The sequence below is a fragment of the Hypanus sabinus genome, chromosome 1 (assembly GCF_030144855.1).
Source record: "Hypanus sabinus isolate sHypSab1 chromosome 1, sHypSab1.hap1, whole genome shotgun sequence".
Taxonomy (NCBI): domain Eukaryota; kingdom Metazoa; phylum Chordata; class Chondrichthyes; order Myliobatiformes; family Dasyatidae; genus Hypanus; species Hypanus sabinus.
In genome coordinates this window covers 158,753,778-158,776,057 of record NC_082706.1, presented here as the reverse complement: position 1 = coordinate 158,776,057, position 22,280 = coordinate 158,753,778, and the positions used below count along the sequence as shown (strand labels likewise).

The window sequence follows — 22,280 nt, the reverse complement described above, 5'->3', positions numbered from 1 at the left end:
CTATGTTTTTTTAATGTTTCAGAAATGAAAGAAGCAAATGAGCATGTGCAAGGAACTAATGCACATTGGCCTGACATTGAACTCTTCAGTAAAATGACCTTTGACTACACAGTACATGATCCAAAATATCGCCATATCAGTTCTGTCTACTCAGACAAGCTGCCGAAGGTTAACCTAGGTCAGCAGAACTTTGTTTGCATTGCATGTTTACATCTGAATCCTTTTGAAATACAATCTTAGCAGTTACTATTCCTCATTGGATTTCACCTCTCATTACTCTAATACTGCAGTGCTAATGGCAGCAGCCAGTTGAGGCCTGACTTTGCTTCCAGTGGGGCCTCATAAATGGCCTACAGCAACAAATTATTGATCTAGGAGAGGTTTGATTAATTTCAGTAACTGATCTTTACTGGTTTCTATCAGAACTGAAGGGCAATTCACACTGCTTCTGGCTTCTGATGTCTTTCCAGTGTGTTTGAAGGGCACAGTGCTCCCATGCTGTTTGAGGTGGCCCATTGAACTGGATGCATAACATGACATCTGTGGTAACACGTACCTCTCACATGAATGCAGATAACTGCATCTTCATGATTTAATGTAGAATGCATATTTGTGTGGATTAAAAATATGTTCTGCCACCTTTTTAATGGCACAATTTCTTAGAAGGAACTTCAGACTGGATGATGATACCACCAGTGTATCAGAAGGAACAACAGTCCTCCAGTTTGCAAGCTATACCCGGGCATTTGAATGAAGTGCCTGTTTGTAATTTAACAAAGCCAATAATTCTTACAATCTATACACAAAAGTGCATTTCAATTATTTATTATGCTTTGTCTTCATTGGTAAACTTTTTGTAAAAAAATGATGGTCGTCAACATATACAAGACTTTTACACCCATTTCTGTGCCTTCCTTACTTGTGCATTTGCTTTAGCTTTACATGCTATAGTTGACAATGAAAGGCTTTGAATTTTCCAGAAAGTGGCAAAAGTTGCAGCTCAAGTGATGGATCAACAAACCAAGAGACCGTTTCTATTATGTTAACTAAATACGCTGCATACAACACATTCCACCATTGTGAGCACTGCCATCACTACGTTGATTTTAGCCCTGCAACACAGGTCGGTATCAAATACAGATATTTCACTTTGTTTAAATCTGGTTTCTACATAATCAACATAATTTCTTTTAATATCCATTTCCAAGCAATAATATATTTTCATTTTATTTAATACAAGAATAGTTCAGTTTCTAATATTTTCAAAAACACATAGTGAGCAGTCCTCGTTTTCCAGTCAGGCATGATTGAATATTCACAGGACTGAAGCAAAGTGTCGTGCTTCTTTCTGTTGGACTTTTGATACAATCTGTCTTAAAGTTACTCTTACCTTATTTAAAGTATACCAGGCTTTCTCAGCTGGGGGGTTTCTCCTCCGCAAGAGGTCGCTAGGGGTTCTGCGAGAGATTGTGATTTAAAAAAAACTAAAACAATTCTTTGAACTTCGTGCAATGTTTGATGCTAGCGCTCGCAGTGGTGGGCAGTGAACGAGCAACTCCATTAGCAATCTCGTTAAAGGTCTTTCAGTGTGCATTAGGACAGTGTTTATTTGGTTGGGTGCATTCTCAGTTTTTGACACGAGATTGGGGAGGCCTTTGATAATCGATGAGTGCTGTATTGCACAGAGAGAAGGGCAGTAGGTTGATGAGTGTGGTGTATTTTCTGAGCATAGAATGGACTCACCCAACTCAGGCTGTGACGTCAGCCTCTTCCTCCCAAATTACCTCCCCCAATTCCCCTTGCATGCCATCGACTGACTTTTGGGAGTGAACGAACTGATCATGTCACTTAATAAGACAATGTTTTTTCAAAGATTTGTATAAAATTGTGTCTTAGGTTATATTTTTATTCATATTGCTTCGGCTTATGATTTTTAGTAACTTTACTATTCAACGTTGTCAACAAATTTTCATGTAGTAAATAGTGTTAATTAAAATCAATTTACAACCTTTATTTAAACTAAATCTACCAAGCCTACCTTTAGAAAAAATAAATCCGATTTTGGCTTAAGCTAGTTACTTAACATGTATTTATTATGTTTGCCTTATGAGTTTTTGAAATTTATGAAAGAGAAAGCAATAGATTAATTTCAAAAAAGGTTGGCTAAAAATTTATTCTGTAAAGAGCATTGGCAATTATTTTTGGATCATTATATCTGCAACTCTCTGATCACATTAACGTACCTTGAGCTGTAGATATAATAATTTTTATGCAGGAGTTCCCTGAGATCTGAAAATTATTTCAAGGGCAAAAAGGTTGAGAAAGGCTGATTACATAGTGAGAATTTGATATATATCCTCATGATCATTTGATCCTTTAAAGCTTTTCCTGTATATCGTGAGCAATCTGTATTCTCAATTTTAACTGGTTTAAATTTAATTTTATTCTGATGCATTATTTCATTTTTTTCATCTAATATCCAAAGTTACTTAATATGATGTTGTTTAGATGCATAAAATTTCATTGCAATGATATCCAGATTACTTCTTGCAATAGTTAAGTACAAAAATTAACTGGTGAGATTGAATCCATGGTCTCATTGTGTTTCAGGTGTCGGATTCTACACTGCATGCGTTTACCTTTTCCTCCTCCATGCTGGGAGAGGAAGTGCAGCTTCACTTTATTATTCCGAAGTCAAAGGAACAGTATTTTATCTTCAGTCAGCAGGGTAAACATCTGGAAAGCATGCGTCTACCTCTTGTCACAGATAAGGTCAGCAAAATTAGAAACTCCTTGGGTGCCTATTTCAGTGCCAATACCATTTTAATTGAAATTTAAAAGTATATATATTTTGGTTGTAAAGAAAAGATCTACCATGCTTTCATGACTACAAGATGTCTCAAAATGGTTTTCAATGAAATAATTGTTTTGAAATATAATTACTGTTGTAGTGTAGGGAAACAAACCATTTTAACTAAGGTTGGATCTTTTATGGGTTAGGATTTTCTTTGGCATTATTTCCTAATCAGCCTCAGAGCGGTAAATTAATGAACATGTCCTCCAGAGTTCTTTTATACCCTCTACAGCATGTTGGTTTCTCATTTCCCTCAATAGAAGGCTGCTTGCTTTGTCCTTCACTCCATATCTTTTAATATTTTAAACATTCAGTTCAATTCCATTTTGTTGTGGTCAGATCTGCGTAGGAATTTAGACAGAGGCATAAACGTCGCTGGTGAGATTAGGATGAGCGGTTTCAGATAAAATTTGCATTGATTTGGGAGGAGTGATCACTATTGCAGTTTTATTTATAATCTACTGTATATTGGCCTTGTGGATGTGAGGTAGTTCGGCCTGGATTAACATGGACTGGATATATTCTCTGGAGACGGGATATTCACAATGTAGATATGGTGGAACAATATTGATGCTAATTAAAAATGTTCCTGTTGAAATTCTCATTAAACTGCAAGGTCCAAGGACATTAATAATATTTATACCACGATTTAATATTCTTAAAATTAGACTGAATATACAGTATATTAAATCTGGTCTTGTGAAATCTGTTATAGACAATAGGTGCAGAAGTAGACCATTCGGCCCCTCGAGTCTGCACCGCCATTCTGAGATCACGGCTGATCATTCACTATCAATACCCAGTCCCTGCCTTGTCCCCATATCCCTTGATTCCCCTATCCATCAGATATCTATCTAGCTCCTTCTTGAAAGCATCCAGAGAATTGGCCTCCACCGCCTTCCGAGGCAGTGCATTCCACACCTCCACAACTCTCTGGGAGAAGAAGCTCTTCCTCAACTCTGTTTTAAATAACTGACCTCTTATTCTCAATCCATGCCCTCTGGTACTGGAACTGACCTCTTATTCTCAATCCATGCCCTCTGGTACATGTTCCCATTTGCTTCTGTTTAATTTGACATCTTAATACACTTGATTCATTTAATTTGTGAGAGAAACCTCAAGGAGCTCAGGATGATGCTGTTATTTTCTCTGGGCCTTAATAAGTTGATATACATCAGATTCACACCAAAACAGGTGGAACCAACATCAGTATTAGCAGGTAACATTAAGAACAGAAACTTTGCTGGATGCCTGTGGTTGTTGGGTGTCAACAAAACAATTCCTGCCATTGTTGGTGCTTTAGAGAGTGTGAGCTCCCATTGAGGTACAGGCACTGGGATGGAGAACCACTGTAGAATTGGTTGTGTGGCTCTTGAGTTTAATGGCTGCAGTAATGTAATTACCAGGCCATTATTTCCGAACACAAAGTGACTTTCAGTCTATCCAGGCAGACAACCATCTCTTTCTATATTTGTTAGAGGAGGGCAGGAAAGGACCACTGTTTCTGCTGGCTTGGTAGAAGAGGAGGAATTTTAAAATCAATCCCATACAATCTATCTGGGTGTTATTTGTATAACAATCAAACACAAAGATAGTTTATTTTCATTTTTGTATCGTTACCTCATCAGCTTTTAAGCTACATCCATTATTCTCAGATTTCTTACGAAATTATGTTTAAGTACAAGGAGACTGGCATGTGAAGAATGCGAGATTTTTAAATACCTTAACCACACCTAGTCCCACAACACATGAGACGGGCTCATAATTGTAATTCTGATGCAGAATTAATAAGCAGTTCCCTTTACTTTAGGCTTAACTTCTTAAGCTGGTGCGTTTTCTGGTCATGACAGCCACAGGTTGCTGTATCCAGTGAGCAAACAGTAGTACAGGACAATACGTGGCCAGCAGGAGAAATAAAATTTCCTCAGACCCATCATGCCAACCAGTTACTCCTGTCTAACCACCCCATCATTTGGCTATTGACCTCTTCTTTGAAATGCAAAGCCCTACTTTTCCTAATTTTCCAGATCCCAACCATCAACCTTTCTGATCCTCAGCATTACCCTATTACAGCCGATGGTTTGTAAATAATCCTGCTATTATTGCTACCTCTTTCATAACCAAGCTCACTTTAAACTTTCTGATCATACCCACCTCCTCTCTCCAGCATTTAAGCTTTCTGATACCTCTCTCCTGCTCATCCTCTCCCTAGATGGTGATGATCTAACACTGCCAGTCATTCTATTAGTAATTATAACTAGTCTCTGAGAGTAAAACGTTGTTAGTTAGGTCCTACTGTTAAAGCTTGGAGATACCTCAGAAAAACTATTTCACCATTTTTCCCAAGTGCAAATGTTACCCATCTTATGTGGCTCCTTTTCCTGAAAAATTCAAAGTTCAAAATACAGTAAATTTATTATCAAATTATGTATATGTTAACCATATACTACCTTGAGATTCATTTTCTTGCAGGCATTTAGAGGAAAATAATTAAATACAATAGAATCTACAAAAAGCCATGCATAAAGATTGACGAACAATGTGCAAAAGAAGACAAACTGTGCAAATATATAAAAAACTGAGAATATGAGTTGTACAGGAGCCCTTGAAAGTGAGTCTGTAGGTTGTAGAATCAGTTCAAAGTTGTGGTGTGTGCAAGTACAAAAAAAGGAAATAATAAATAAGCAATAAATATGGAGAACAAGAGGGTGAAGAGCACTTAAATCTGAGTCAATAGGTTATAAGAATGGTTCAGTGATGGCCCGAGTAAAGTTGAGTGAAATTATCCCCATTGGTTCAAGAGCTTGATGGTTGAGGGGGTAAATAACTGTTCCTGAACCTGATGGTATGGGCTCTGATGCTCCTGTACCTTCTTCTTAATGGCAACAGTAAATAGAGAGCATGGCCTGGGTCATTGGGGTTCTTGCTGATGGATGCTGCTATACTGTGACTGTGCTCTGTGTAGGTGTGCTCAGTAGTGGGGAGAGCTTTACCCTTGATGGACTGGGCCGCATCCACTGCTTTTTGTAGGCTTTTCTGTTCAAAGGCATTGTTGTTTCTGTTCAGGCCATGATGCAGTCAGTCAATATACTCTTCACTACACATCTGTAGAAGTTGGTCAAAGTTTTAGATGTCATGCCGAATCTTCACAAACTTGGCAGAGATACTGCCATGCTTTCTTCATATTAGCACTTACATGCTGGTGTGAGGCTATCACACCAAGAAATTTAAAGTTACCAACCCTCTCCACCTCAATGAGGACTGATTCATGGGCCTCTGGCTTCCTCCCCTGAAGTTACTTCCTCGGTCTTGCCGACATTGAATGAGAGGTTGTCATTGTGTCTGCCCTGAGCTAAATTTTCAATCTCCCTCCTGTATGATTTGGCCAATGTCAGTGGTGTCGTCAGCTAACTTAAATATGGCATTGGAGCTGTGCTTAGCGACACAGTTTTAAGTGTAAAGCAAGTAGACCAGGGGGCTAAGCACAAAGCCTTGTGATGCACCTGTGTTGGCAGAGTTTGTGGAGAAGATCTTGTTGCAAATCTGAACTGACTGGGGTCTGCAAGTGAAAAAATTGAGGATTCAGTTGCACAAGGAGGTACTGAGGCCAAGGTCTTGAAGCTTATTAATTTTGAGAGAATTATAGTATTGAATGCTGAACTGTAGTTGATAAAGAGCATCCTGATGTATGCATCTTTGCTGTCTAGTGTTCCAAGGTTGAGTGAAGAGCCAATAATGGTGTCATCAGCAAGCTTAAATACGACATTGGAGCTGTACTTAGGTACACAGTCAAACGTATAAAGTGAGGAAACAAGGAGCCTAAGCACTCAGACTTGTGGTTACGTCTGCTGATGATGAGTGTGGAGGAGATGCTGCTAATCCATATTAACTGGGGTGTACTAGTGGAAAAATCAAGGATACAGTTGCAGAAGGAGGTACCGAGGCCCAAGGCTTGAGGCTTAGTGATGAGACTTGAGTGGATGATAGTAATGAATGCTGAGCTGTAAGCACCTTCATTGTCCAGATGTTCCAGAGCTGAGTGAATGGTCAATGAAATGGTATCTGCTGTTGACCCATTGTGACAGTAGGTAAATTGGAGTGAATCCAGGTCTCTCATCAAGCAGGACTCAATTTGCTTCATGACTAACCTCTTGAATCAATTCATCACAGTGGATGTAAGTGTTATGGGATGATGGTCATTGAGGCAGGTTACCATGTTCTTGAGCACTGATATGAATGAAGCCTGCTCAGTCCAGATGGGTACCTCAGACTGCTGAAGCAGGAGGTTGAAGATGTTTGTAAACACTCTGGCCTATGAATAACACAGGTCTTCATACTCAGCCAGGTACGCTGCCTGGACCAGATGCTTTCCATGGATTCATTCTCCTGAAGGATCTCATGCTGGACTCAGACTCAGTCTTTTCGGGAGTTGGGAGGGGCTATGGAAGTTTGTGAAGGTGCCTCCATGTTCTTTGTCAAAGTGAACATAAAAGACATGCAGCTCATCTGGGAGTGAAACCTTGTTCCAATTTCAAATAGCCTGATAGTTGAAGGGTAATAACTGTTCCTGAACCTCATGGTGAGGCTCCTGTTGCTTCTTCCTAATGGCATCAGTGAGAAGAAAGGATGGCCTGGGTAGTAGAGGTCCTTGATGGATGCAGCTTTCCTGTGACAGTGCTTCGAGTAGATGTGCTCAATGGTGGGGAGGACCTTACCATGAATGACTGGGCTAAATCGACTACATTTTGTAGGATTTTCCATTCAAGGACATTGGTGTTTCCATACCAGGCCATGATGCAGTGATGAATGAAAGCATTGAGCTCACCTGGGAGTGAAACCTCGTTGTCATTTATGTTGCTTGGCTTTGCTTTGTCGGACATGATGGTATTCAAGCCCTGCCTCAGTTGTTGAACATCCTACTGTTTTTCAGGTTTAGTGTGGAATTGCTACTTAGCATGTGAGATGGTCTTTCAGAGGTCAATGCTGGACCTTTCATACTTACCTGGACTGCTAGTCTTGAACACTACCAATCTTGCTCTGAAAAGATTTCAAACTCTAGGTTCTTTGAGGACTTCTGGTTGGGTAGGACTCTGAATGATTTTGTGGGGATACACTCATCCATGAGTATCTTAATGACAGCAGGGCATATTCATTCAGGTCTGTTGCTAAGTCCTTGTACATGCTCCAGTCTGCTGTCTCATAGTGGACCTGTAGCAGCTCCTCTACCTCCTGTGACCATCTCTTTACTCTGGTGCTGTGCTCTTTAATCTCTGCCTATATGCAGGTAGTCAGAATCAGGTTTATTATCACGGGCATGTGACATTAAATTTGTTAACCACATCTATAGCATATCTGGATTATTCTTTGGAAAACCAGCCATTCTTGTCTATAAATTGATTTCATAAGTACACTTGAATATTGTTGAAATTTTTACATGTGACACAAGCTCCTCCTTACTTTCTATAATCTAGAACAGGCTTACTTAACAATATTTCCTTAAATTGTTTTGGCAGAATTCAAAATTAGTGAAGAGTCCTATCTTTACACCTACTACTGGGCGGCATGAACATGGTCTTCTGAACCTCTACCATGCCATGGAGGGTGCAAATCACCTTCATATCCTTGTGATTAAAGAGTTTGAAATGCCATTTTATCGAAAATATTGGCCCAACCACATTATGTTGGTATTACCAGGCACATTCAATGGTGCAGGGATTGGTAAGTAAACACTGCTATATGCTAATAACCTTTGATTATTGTGTTTAAATGATTAATAATTGATGATGGATTTTCCCCATCTACCTGCATATTGAAGTCCCACATGATATTGTAACATTGCCCTTCTGGCATGCATTTACTATCTCCCAATGTAATTTGTAGGCCACATCCTTAGGACTGTTTGGGGGAGGTCTGTAAACAACTCCCATCAGGATCTTTTTACCCTTGCAGTTCCTTAGCTCTATCCACAATGATTCAACACCTTCCGACGCTAGGTCACCTCTTTCTGATGAGTTGATTTCATTTTTACCAACAGAGCAACTCTGCCTCCTCTGCATTCCTGCCTATCCTTTTGATACAATGTGTATCTTTTGACATTAAGCTCCCAGCTATAATCTTTCAGCCATGATTCACTAATGCCTTCAACATCACACCTGCCAATCTGCAACTATGCTGCGTCTATCTCCCTTATTCTGTATACTGTGCATATTCAAATACAACACCTTCAGTCCTGCATCCACCCTTTTAGTTTTTGTCCACCTTCAGCTCTATTATCCTCCTTTCCTGTGACACTTATTGCATTGAAATGTAGGTAGCTCAAGACACTCGTCACACCCTTTGATTCCTGACTTACCACATCTGCCTCCACAGCATCTCCACTAACTGTTCTGGCACTCTGGTTCCCATCCCCCTGTAACTCTAGTTTAAATCCCACCGTGCAGCATTAATAAACCTTCCTGCTAGGATATTAGCCTAGTTCAGGTGCAAACTGTCCCTTCTGTCCCGGTCCCACCTTCCCTGGAAGAGAGCTCAGTGATCCAAAAATTTTATGCCCTCCCGCCTACACCAACTCCTTAGCCATGTATTAAACTGTACAATCTTCCTACTTCTAGTGTAACTAGCACATGGTACAGGTAGCAATCCTCAATTTATTCCTGTCGAATTTCATTGTTGTTTTCAATTGTATCTGCTTTTGTGCATTTCCTGTTCTCATTTTAGGTTAATACTTTCTGAACTTGTGCATATTGATTCAATTCATGATTGTTAATTCAAAAATGTGCTTTGAGTACAACACAAAACAATAGATATGTTTACCCACATTGTACCACAAGAAAGGATTTGTTCACCTTGTAAATGAAATTGCTCCTAGTTTTTCTTATACCCAATGCGCTTTGACATGATCCAGTGTTAGAAAAGGCAACACAAAGGCCCAATTGAAAGTGTTTCTCATCATGATCAAAGTGAGATAGTCAGTCATTATACATTTAGAATCTTGAACAACAACAAATCTGTTGGAGGAACTCAGTGGGTCAAGCAACATCTGTGGAAGGAAAGGAGTTCCTGAGTCATTGACAATTCCTTCCTCACCCCGCCACGTTCAACCCACTGATTCCTCCAGCAGATTATTTGTTACTATATACAGTATTGGACTCTTTATTTAAGGAAGCATGTTATTGTGTTGGAAGCAGTTCAGGAAAAGTTTATTGAATTAATACAGGTCCACAATCCCTTATCCGAAATCCTTGGGGCCAGTCGCATTTCGGAATATAGAATTTTTCGGATTTTAGAATCCCTCCTTACTGGTTCAGGGACCCCCCCCCCCCCCCACAGATACCAAAAGAACACATATGCTCAAGTCCCTTATTTAACCTGTCTCACTGTGGGTGGACTTTAGGACCCAGCAAAGCTTTGGACCTATGCACATCCTCCTGTCTACTTTAAATCATCTTTAGATTACTTATAATACCTAATACAATGTAAATGCTATGTAAATAGTTGTTATACTGTATTGTTTAGAGAATAATGACAAGAAATTTTTTTTATTTCCAACAAAAACATACAATAAAACATAAAAATCTAGAGCTTCAAATGAACTGAATCAAAAACATGGTAAGTGACTTACTGGAATAAATGTAGAACATCATTTTCACTGTAAAACTTCAGTAACTTGTCTTTCTGTTTCTTTAAATCATATACAGTGGCAGTTCCAATACTATATTCTTCAGTAAGACGCCACACAGACACACCACGAGCAGGCTTCTGCAATAACTCCACTTTCTGCGTTATTGATAATGATAGATGCTTCCTTCTCTTTTTCTCATTGTTACCCATAGGGGCATCTGCACCTTTTTTTGCCATTTTCACAGTGAAATTAAACACAAAGTCAACAGTGAACACAAAATATCAGCAAATAGCAAATGTGTGTGTAACCAGTACAAGTGCTGAGCCACAACTGAAGTCTGGTGACCTCTGCTAGTGCTGTCATGTCATACCTGAGTGACGTCAGCTGTTGGCAAAAAAAACTTTGATTTTCGGAGCTTTTTGGATTTCAGAATTTCAGCTAAGGGATTGTGGGCCTGTACTTTGAATGGGTGTGGAGTGGTTGTCTTATGACGAAATGTTGAATGACCTAGGCTTGCGTTCACTGCAGATTAGAGAAGTGAGAAAGGTCTTCATAAGACAAACAGGCCTCTGACAGATTGGATGTGGAGAAGTTGTTTCCCCTTGTGAGAAAATCAAATTAATAGCAGGTGTTTATGAATTGTGTGACAAAACCTTCTCAGACTCTGGCAGAAGTTCGATCTTTTGTTTTCGTATCTTCCAATGCCTGTCAAAGCTCTATGATAGATTGGCTGGGGCCTAATCCCCACAGTGGCCTTGCTGAACCTCACTAGTTGTCTCTCAGTGGGCAAGTCAGTTCACTTGGCCCACAGTTGGATAGGAATGATTGAAGGTCAAATAGTAAAGTAAGAGGAGAAAATTAATGTGAACATTCCTTCACATTCTTCAGTGAAACCTGAAAAATTACACCCAATAACAAGTGGATTTTCTGGTAATAGAGGAATTTGTTAATAACAATTTCAGTGTAAAGCACTTGAGTATCACTTAATTCTTCCAAGTAATTTATTCCAGATCTAGTCTGAAATTATCAACCTTGGGCAGCTTTGGAACATCAATTCATGTTTTTTGCTGGAGGAATAAACAAAGTAATGTCAGGCCAACATTTAGAGCACTGAAGCCATGGTTACATTTGATTGGCTGTATTGGGTAGGTCATGTTGTTCATATGCCCAGCATTGGTCTTCTGAAACTGACAATTTATTTCGAGCAGTGACATTCTACATTTGCTGGAGAGGTTACCAAGCAGGCAGGGGAGAAAGGTGTGCTCAAAGTCTCCTTTAAAAAATGCAACATCCTCAAAAATTACTGGGAATCTGCACCTCTGACTATTCAAAGCAGGGAAGGATTATTCAGGATGTTATTGAAAAAATGAAGGCTATAGAAGCCCTGCATAAGCAGTAAAATAAATGCCCGTCAGCTATCACCTGTCCCATCAATGCATAATTGGAGTGGAAGTAAGTCATTTTCAATCATGAAGAAGATGACTGTTTTCATGACCTCTGACATCCTTCCCTACATGACCATTTGATTAACAGTTACTCTATATGTATGATAATGTGATAGGAAATAAAGAAAATTTAACAAGTATAATTAATAACAATTACATGCTGTGACTTTGGATTGACATGAGTGTAATTAAATTATTTTAAAATTGACTTTCCACTTAAAATTATATTTATTTTTTCCCTCTGGAATTGTGGAGGAAAATGACATTATGTATTGAGTAATGATACGTGTGTGACTCCTTCAGGTGCTGCGCACTTTCTAATCAAAGAGCTTTCATACCACAATTTGGAATTGGAAAGAAATCGCCAGGAAGAGATAGGGGTCAAGCGGCAGTGTGTGTGGCCATTTATACTGGTCATGGATGACTCTTGTGTCCTTTGGAATCTTCATAATGTGCAGGAATTGACCAGGTGAGAAAGGTGAATGTGGCACTGTTTGCATGTCTGCAGACAGCTTTTTGAGTGGCTATGATTGATCTCAAGCTTTGCAAGTGTCCCCCAAGTCAACAGTTACGTGGTACCTTAGAAGTTCCATTTTGTTTTTCTGTTGCTGGCTATTCTTCCATTCTGCATTCGTTTAACTGATCAATGCCTTTGTTCTCCTTTGTTGAACTAAAAGACTTACTCTCATGGCTAGTTATTCTCTAACTGGAAGATGTTTATCTCTCTGTTTGACATTACCCAGATTAGCAATCATAAAATAAAAATTATTGATTGTAAGATCGAAAATAAATGATACATCATCAGTATCATGAGGAAAATTTTCTAAAATGATTTTTGGATTGATAGCCTTGATCGAATCAACACTATGGCCTTTGCACAGTGTTATTCACGGATGGTAGTTATTTTGTTATAAAATCATGCCTGTGAAATCAGTTAGGATACTTCCTTCTAACACGGTGATTTTGAATTGAGTATCTGTACAATACAAGACTGAGGACTGATGCAAGTAGATTAGAACCGGATCAGTAATTTGCATCCAATCCTACTTTATATACCATCTTTTTAGTACATCAATGAAACTGTTCCCTTCTCCAACACCAACACTGGCAACAATGTCAAGTTCATATAATACTGGACACGTAGTTTTGTGCTGTTGCCTTGTATTCATTAGGAGTTTGATTATGATTTTCCAGACCATTAAATTTATTGCCATTGTGACAGCTTAGTAGAGAGACTTTGATCCTTATGGTTTGGGTGGAATTGATTCCAGGACTTGGTAATGAATGATCAGTGTGTTAAACAACAATGCATTTTCCTGTAATGTACAGACCAAAGAAATTACTATAAACTCATAATATTAACAGAAGACTAAAAGATTTGCAAATATATATTCTGCCTCTTGCTTCCCCTTTAATATCTAAAAGGAAGTTTAAGTACAATTAGTCAATGAATTACTTTTATTTTTACACAGACAAATGAAGCAGACACTTTATACTGTTGAGAATTCATGGGACAGTACAGAGATAAAACTTGGATGATTTCTGTGCAAAAACTGTTCTGGTGTTAGGAAAATACATGCGAAAAATAATTAAACTGACATTTCTTTTAAGCAGTGAAAGTAAAGAACCTGCGGTTTCCACAAAGAATGTTTCCTTGAAGTTCTTAATGCAACACATTGAAGCCACACCAAAGATTACTCATTATGCACTCTGTGGGATTCAAAAGTGGAACAGCAAACTGACTGCTGGAAAACTGCAGACTCCATTCTCTCGCTGCCACATACATGGTTTTATATTCCTCAATGTTGATCTGACACAGAACGTACAATATGATCTAAACAGGTAAGCTTTACACAATGAGCAAAGGGGAAAAAAACATTTGAAACTCTTAATCCATACTTGAAAAGGCCAAGGCATAGGGAACCAGGGGTCCATTCATTAGGTTTTATTCACACTTTGATTTAAAGAAGGAACGGAGGATGGGAATAGGTCTGTGGTGGCCAGCAAACTGTTCTGTCCTTGGCACTGTGAGGATGGGTAAGTACATTTTTGATTTCATCTGCAAAGTACTGAAACTGGCAGCTTGCTAGACAGCTGAGGAGAGACTGGGAATTGAACTTGAAACCTAAATTTCTAGGCAATAATTCTATTATTCATTGTCTTAATTCACTAGTGCATGGGGCAATGACAGCTATCTGACTATTTGGAAGCAATTTAAAAAAAGTTCCATGTACATGTACATGTTCCATGTACTCTAGTTTTGGAAAAAAATGGAAATTGCTTGAAGTGATCAAAAATCAGCAAGGTTATCTGAAGAAAGAAGTGGTTATTATCTCAGATACATGTCACAGAATTTAAGATAGTTTTGTTATCACTTTTGCATTTGCTATATTAAAAATGTAAAAAAATCAATACATTTTACTGCGTTTGGTATCAATAATTTTCAAAAGAATTTCTTAATTCTACATTTTTAGATCTATCACTTCAACTTCCATTACCCATTCTTGAAATCTATCCTTGATAGCCTTCATGGAATTTGCCACTCTTAGTGTGAAAGTTTCAATACTTTGCAGAAACTCCCAGCCTGCAAAGGACTAATATGGATGAGTTTCAGATTGTCATTCACTTTGCAATCCTGAACTGTTGGGAGTCAGGTTTGAAAAGATGATGCCTTGTTGTAGATTTCTGAGTACACTCAACGTCATACTTCCTGTTCTATAATCAATCCATTAAACATTGATAACGTGCTGGGAACTTGCCAATATAATTTTGCTGACTGATACTCAAAACTGGATGCAGTTGCAGTCCAACTGCAGCTGATCATGACTGGTAAGAATTCTTGAGATACAGCATTATATTCTGATTGCATTTTAACATTTTTATCGTATGAATGCACATGGTCTTTTGTGATTTGTATAAGAAAGATACCTAAATACCTTTCTTCATCACAGCTCTAATTTAGTCCACACATCAGCAAAATATTCTATATTTAATTCAAGCTTTGCTTTTACATTGTACAATGAGATAAAGTTAGTTTTGTTTTTCTGGTAACATTGCAAATAGCATAGTATATTTTTAGTTTAAAATTATTTTAAGCGTCAGTTCAACAGCTTAGTTTTTCTTCACATTTACGCCATATTTCTAATAAATTATAGTATGCATGCAACCTTCTAATTTAGACATTCCTGAAGACTGTCCATACCCTCTTGTTTTTCAGTATTGTGCTAGTGACACTGAGATTTTTCATCTAGTGCTAAAGCTTTTTTTAAATTTAAAGTATGATATATCAGCAAAATTTATTTCTGCTTTTAAGACTCCAGCTGTTTAGATATGGTTTGTTTAATCACTGATCTTCCAGAGATTATGTAATTCACTTAATAAAACAGTGATTGTCTCATTGACACGAGATTCAGCAGATGCTGGAAATTCAGAGTAGCACTGAAAATTCAGAGGAACTCAGCAGGTTCCTATGGAAATACATTAACAGTTGTCATTTCAGTGCAAAAGGTAATGGGCTGGAGAAGGAGGGTTCTGATTAGAAAGGAGAAAGGGAAGGAGGCAGGGCACCCAGGAGAGGTGATAAGGAGGTAGGAAAAAGAGAAGATGTGGGGAATGGAAGAAGAGAGAAAGGGGAGGGGGGAAAATTACTTTAAGTTAGAGAAATCGATGTTAATGACATCAGGTTGGAGGCTACTCAGACGGAATATGAGGTGTTGTTCCTCCAAACTGAGAAGAACCTCATCCATGACAGTAGAGGAGGCCATGGACCGGCATGTCAGAATGGGAATGGGAATTGCGGTTAAAATGGTTGGCCACCGGAAAATCTTGCTTTTTGCAGATGGAGCGAAGATGCATGACAATGCAGTCTCCAGTTACATCAGGTCTCACCAAAGTAGAGGAGACTGCATTGGAAGTATCGGACACAGTAGATAACCCCAACCGATTTGCCGCTGAAGAGTTACCTCACCTGGAAGGACTGGGGCCCTGAATGAGGTGAGGGAGGAGGTGAATGGGCAGGTGTAGCCTTTAATTTTTCCCTGAGTGACCCTGTGGAAATCAGAGAGTGGCAAAGAGGTAAAGGTGTGTTTGGTGGCAGGGTCCTGTTGAAGATGGCAGAAGTTGCGGAGAATGATGTGCTGGTTGCGGAGGCTGTTGTAGCTGCACATAGACGGGGGAGGCATCACCATGTCAGTGTAATCCAACCACAGCCAAGTTGCAATGATTTATGAAATCTTGATTTTTGTACTATAACTTTGGCATTGCTCACCTCCATGTGGTGAAGGGATGAAGAGAGTTGCTTTATTTAAAAAAAAGGTTGATATTTTGGGGAACATGGGGCCTGTTATGTACCATAAAACAACTGTCTCATGTCCAGATGATGTTGTCTTTTTATTCTGGCCTTGGGTATCAGAAAGTTGTAGCCAGGAAGAAAAATTTAAAACAAACAACAGTGCAATCAGTTCATCCAAGTAATGAAGCCCTTTAACTTATTAGAGAAACATTATTTACAAAGAACTCTATGCATAAGTTTATATCTCTTTGCAAAACTTCAACTGTGAATAAAAAGTATAAGGAATTAAAACTGCCTTGTTCCAACAGATATACCTGTGAAGACATTGACTTCAATCTACGGACAAATAGTAGTGGCTTACTCCTTTGTCGGTTCAATCACTTCAGTCTCATGAAGAAATGCATTCAGGTTGGAGGACACAAAGATTTTGTTATAAAGCCTAAGGTCATGGTAAGGAATATTCTGGGATAATCATATTAACATAGTCTTAATTCTAAGGAGTATTTAATATTGAACCTATCTGAGAGGCTACAAGATGTAGCCTTCATGTAAAAGGAAAAATTAAAACATAAATTCAATATTTTTTTGTATTAAGAAGCAGAGTGAATGAGACTCCACCTAACAGTTTATTGTCAGTGCTAGAGTGGCTGAGCAACAGCAATTAATAAACACAAGAGAATCCTGCTGGTGCTGGAAAACCAGAGCAACACACACAAAATACTGGAGGAACTCAGCAGGTCAAGCAGCATCTAAGGAAATGAAAAAACAGTCATCATTTCGGTCGGAGACTCTACATCAACACTAGATGAAGGGTCCTGATGTAGTGTCTTGGCCTGAAACGTCGATTGTTTATTCATTTACAACAGTAATTAAAATTTATCACCCACTAAAAGTATATGTAGACTTCCAAATACTGCAACTTCTCACTGAAGCAGTGAGATCCACTTTTCATGAACTACTAATAGAGTAATTTGGGTAGGAACACTTGGGTATCTGGATTTAACTAGATGTCCACAAGTTGAATATATTATACAGTCTGCATACTAATAGCAGCAGATGTTATTGTCACCATCGGGGACATGCCCTGGTTTCATTACTACCATCGAGGAAGAGGTGCAGAAGCCTGACGATCCACACTTAAAAGCTTCTTCCCCTCTGCCATCAGATTTCTGAATGGTCCTTGAGCAGTACTACTTCATTATTCCAGTTTTTGCATTATTTAGTTATTGTGTAATTTATAGTAATTGTATGTCTTTACACTGAACTACTGCCGCAAAACAACAAATTTCACATCATGAGTCAGTGATAATAAACCATATTCTGAAACTGGTTTTGACAGAAAGTTTTGGCCCATTCTCTGTACATTCTATCATTAATTCAGGTTTCAGATGAGGTTTGAATTATGGAAAGTATGTAAAAACTAGCTGAAAGTTTTCAGAACATCTGGGTAAGTTGCGACACTCTTTATTATGTAAGACATTTATAAATCCAGACTGGCAATGTAGTTCTGCATTGAGGAAGAATGGCAGCTTTCAGATGAGACAGGGTCCTGTCTGCTGAATGTCAAACAGGAGAAGAGTAGTAAACTCCAGTGCTTTGGTCGATATTAATTCCTGAACTACTGTAGTGGGTGAGCTTCATTTGGTCTCAGACAAGCTGCGTTCCCAGACTGCGACGGAGGCATTGCAGGGGCACTGCGAGGGAGATGTGCATAGGGAGACAGTTGTTGTGCCTGTTTCTTCCGAAGCCATTTCCTGCCCCCTCATTTTTAGAGAACCAACATACTCATGATTGAGAAGAAAGCTTGGACATGTTGAAAACCAGAAAAGCATAAACCAATACACATGTATTAATAGAAATTTGAATTGAAAATAAGGAGAGCCACATGATTGCAGGAATTATTTATTAAAACAAGTTAAGGTTTTTTTGGTTAGATGTAAATATGGATTGGAATGGCAGTGTATGCTTTAGCACTTAGTAATTTGTTAATTACTTGACCATTCTTTCAACTAGTATGTAAAAAGCACTGAAGATACTTGTTTTGTAATATAAGGCTGCACTATGTTGCTGATAGGAATTTTAAATGTCAGCTATGTTTCTGATACCTCAGCTTGCTTAATTAAAATGATCATTTGCTGCAATTAGCTTTGGCTTTTTCAGCTATTACACAATTGGCAATGTGCTTAGCATGAAGTACAATAACGATCATTTCCAGGTTTCCTTCTTCCACTCCTGAAATTCAACAAGGTACTTTCAAGCATGAGTCATGGTTACACATCTTGTGATCTCAGCAGAAAATATGTCTCATCACTCCCAGGCGATGGTCCTTTCAGAGTACTGTGGCTAAAGTTAGACCAGGTTGTCCTGGGCGTAACCGCTGTTGGGTTGTTGAACACTCAAAGGATATCTATGTCTTTATCACTGCACTAGCTGGACTGGGACTTCAGCAAGGTCATTTTCATATTTCCTTTCACTATGTACCAAGGTACCAAACCTTGCACCCACATCCCACAATCCTTGGTCATCTTAGATCCTGAATTGCTCACCTTCAATCAGTAGATCTCCTGTGTCACCAGATCTATTTTCTTGTCATTATTTGGCCCAGACCATGATCAGAACTACAGGCACTAGAGTAATCCTCCCTCACAGCTCGATGATCAGGTTTCAATGTTGACCTCCAGTGCAGTCTGTGTGGAGCGTCCACATTCTTAATGTGCAGCCATGGGTTTCCTTAGGTTGTACTGGTCTCCTCCCATATCCAAAAGGTTGGTAGGTTAATTGGCCACTGTGCATTTCCCAGTGCATAGGTAAGTGATAGAAACTAGGGAGAGTTAATAACAGAAAAGTGGGGACAAAGGAAAATATTAGTGAGGGAATTGGATTGTTCTATGAGCAAGCATGGGCTCCATAGTTTAAATGTCTTTGGCAATATGGGGAAGACACAACCAATACTGGCTTTCTCTTGATCTACTAATGATCTGGCATCAGTCCTGGTGGACATATAGTTTGCAGAATGGGCATGATGTTCAGCAGTACTGAAATCAGCAGCAGGAATTTCATCTCTAAAACTGCCATTGGCACGCTGCAATGACAACAACTGAGTGTGTCTAGAGGGATAGCACAAGGTTTTCAAATTGAAATAAAGAGTACCAGCAATACTCAGGAGCTCAGGCAGCATCTACGGAGAGCAGCAGAGTTAAAGCTTCAAGGCAGCAACATCAGATGTAGAGTCATTGGGTTCAAATGCTAGTTTTGTTTCTTTCTCTTGCAATGTTTCTTGACCTGCTGCATTTTCCCTGTATGTTCGTGTTAAGTCAGAGTTTCTCAGTCTTATTTTACTAATTTAATATTTAGAGGGTTAGTTTGTTAGGGGAATGCAGAATGATCAGTGAATCCTTACGTAGCCTATTTCTTCACTTGACCGGTTGATTGACAGCTTTTTCTTTACCCGTAGGTGAGCGAAAGCCTCAGTATGATTTCAGCCTCACAGTATGTCTGTGCTCCAGACAGTGAAAGCACAATATTGGCTGCTCCTGCCCATTTTCTCCTGGAGAAATTCCTACAACACACAAGTTACAAGCTGTTTCCTAAAGCTATAAACAATAGTAAGAATCCAGTGTTGTCCATTGACTGTTACATGAACCTGGGTCCTGAGGTGAGCTGTTGCTTAAATCGATTTCTGCAATGAACTAGAATGTAATCTACACATTGATCTGGGTTTAATCTGCTGTATAATTAACATTTATTAAGGATATTACTTCACAAATTGGTCTTGAAGGGAGAGAATCAGCATTAGTAGTACATTCCGAATGACCTAACAAAACAATAAATTGGACTTCAAATTCTCCAGATACCACAGCACTTTTACGAGCTACGTGGAAGAATATGATCAAACCCATATTATGCAGATTAAAGCCAAGGTTTATTTCTGGATCTTCAATTCAGGTTCTTTGTGTATGGTATATATAAGCACAGAAGCCATTGGACATGCATGAGAAACAATTACCAAGCAACAATTGATTGGCATCTGCATGAAATCAAATTATTTAATGTAATGCAAGTTTCATCCTTCATGGTACCTTTTATTTAGTTTCTTAACATAGCTGCTTTTTAATGCACTTTTATATTAATATGTGGTCGAGTTGAACATAACTTCAAAACTGAAGGTCAGTTTCTAATCATAATATTTAATTATAAATATTTTAGTATTTATAAATGTCTGTATCTCCATTTTGATGGCAGGTTTATTATTATGAAAATATTAAGCTGAAAAGTGTAGTGGAAAGGTAACTCAATTGCCCTGGGTAAGAAGCAAAGAGAGAGATACAGTCTGCCCTCCTTACCCGCGGATTCCGTATGTGTAGATCGGGAAAATCCGGAAGTTCTCTCTCCAGCACTCGTTGCTTGAGCACATAAAAACTATTTTTTCTTGTCATTATTCCCTAAACAATACAGTATAACAACTATTTACCTAGCATTTACATTGTATTAGGTATTATAGGTAATCTAGAAATGACTTAAGAGTACAGGCGGTCCCTGGTTTATGAATGAGTTCAGTTCCTGAGTCCATCTTTAAGTTAGATTTGAAGTCAGAACAGGTACATATGGTATTATTTAGCGTCAGTTAGTCAAACGTTTTTCTTAGTATATAGTACATATTTTACCTTTCTATGCATATAAAACACTTAAACGTACGTATTTCAATAATTTAACCACTGCGTTGCTTAGTAATAATTGTAGCTTTCATCAGGACAGGGCTTTTCACATTCTCCATTAAAATTGTTCCAATTGTTGACCGACTGTAGCCTAACGCTTTTCCAATGACCGATAGCGTTTCACCTCTTTCTGATCGCTTTATTATCTCCACCTTATTTTCAATCACGATCGTGATTATTTTCGTGAACAGAAACACTGCGGATTCAGAGCTGCACTGCCAGGTCCTAATGTCCACAGCATGGAGACATGTTAAATAAAGTCCAGGGTTCCGCTAGGTCCTAAAGACCACCTCACTGATACATGTTAAATAAGGGACTTGAGCATCCACGAATTTTGGTATCCAAGGGGGGTCCTAGGATTAATCCCCCGCAGATAAGGAGGGCTGACTGTACAATGGATTCCGCTTAATTGGGACACATCAGGAGCAGTATATTTTGCCCCAGTTAGCCAAAGTGGAGATAGTTAAAAAGGTATCTTTTAATAAAAAAGGCAAATTACTGTTTAACAGAATAACAAATTATGTGAAATTTGGAACAAATTAGAACACTACCAATACTAGTACAGTACTATAAAACTCTATTAGTTCCTAATAGTTAACAATGGAGAAATTTATCCAATATACACTGCCGTGTCTCTGACTGTAATTGAACAAAATCAGTGCAGGAACCTAGTGGTCAGCCCTGGTACAAAGCTTTTGACAATTACATCCTCTAAATCTTAATTTTCATTGTAATATTCACTGCTGATACCTTCTTTTTCACTCCCAGCCATTTCTGGCATCTCCAAGCCTGAATGCTTGAAACCGTGGAGAGCTAAACAGTTATAAATTGTCTTATTTCGTGGCAACCAACAGTGACAAAAATCACTGTTCTTGAATACGAACACACACAGCTGATGTTATTTAAAAACCATTCTAAGCATGGTGTGGAGTGTAACAGAAAGATAAGAGCACATGACTGACACCAGTTAGAAAGCATTTGGCATCAGTTTCCTGTGCCAATTAAGTGGCATAGTGCTCCTAATAAGCGAAGGGAATCCTGGCTATTTTCTCAATCAGCTGTTCTTTAAGAGTTGTTCCAAGTAGGTGGCTGCCTAATTAACTGGAATCCACCATATTTGACTTTTTTTTTCCCAAGCTGTATGTATTGAACATTGCTTTGCTTTATCATTCTCAGATTTCTGTTTGTTACATAAGTTCGCGACCTCATTCAGTTAATATAAAATCTGAGGAGGTGTTGTTCAGTGGACTTCTGCTCTACCTCTGTGACTCATTTGTTGTTGCTGACTTTCTCAAGAAATTCATGTTTCTTAAAGGTAATGGAACACAAATTCTCTTTATGTGGTACTTACTCT

At 38.6% G+C, this 22,280-nt stretch overlaps 1 protein-coding gene across 10 annotated transcripts in view; it reads left to right on the top strand.

The window, feature by feature from the left end:
- Nucleotides 1-22,280, top strand: part of greb1l (GREB1 like retinoic acid receptor coactivator) — a 250,753-nt gene that overhangs the window by 222,154 nt on the left and 6,319 nt on the right. For 8 of the 10 annotated variants that reach the window (XM_059979802.1, XM_059979736.1, XM_059979745.1 and 5 more), the window contains 9 exons: nt 23-178; nt 981-1,123; nt 2,611-2,772; nt 8,368-8,572; nt 12,224-12,389; nt 13,532-13,762; nt 16,520-16,661; nt 19,666-19,866; nt 22,103-22,241. In XM_059979802.1, coding sequence (XP_059835785.1) covers nt 23-178; nt 981-1,123; nt 2,611-2,772; nt 8,368-8,572; nt 12,224-12,389; nt 13,532-13,762; nt 16,520-16,661; nt 19,666-19,866; nt 22,103-22,241 — 1,545 coding nt within the window. The remainder of the gene's footprint in view (nt 1-22; nt 179-980; nt 1,124-2,610; nt 2,773-8,367; nt 8,573-12,223; nt 12,390-13,531; nt 13,763-16,519; nt 16,662-19,665; nt 19,867-22,102; nt 22,242-22,280) is intronic. The other 2 variants (XM_059979787.1, XM_059979812.1) reach the window with 2 other exon arrangements.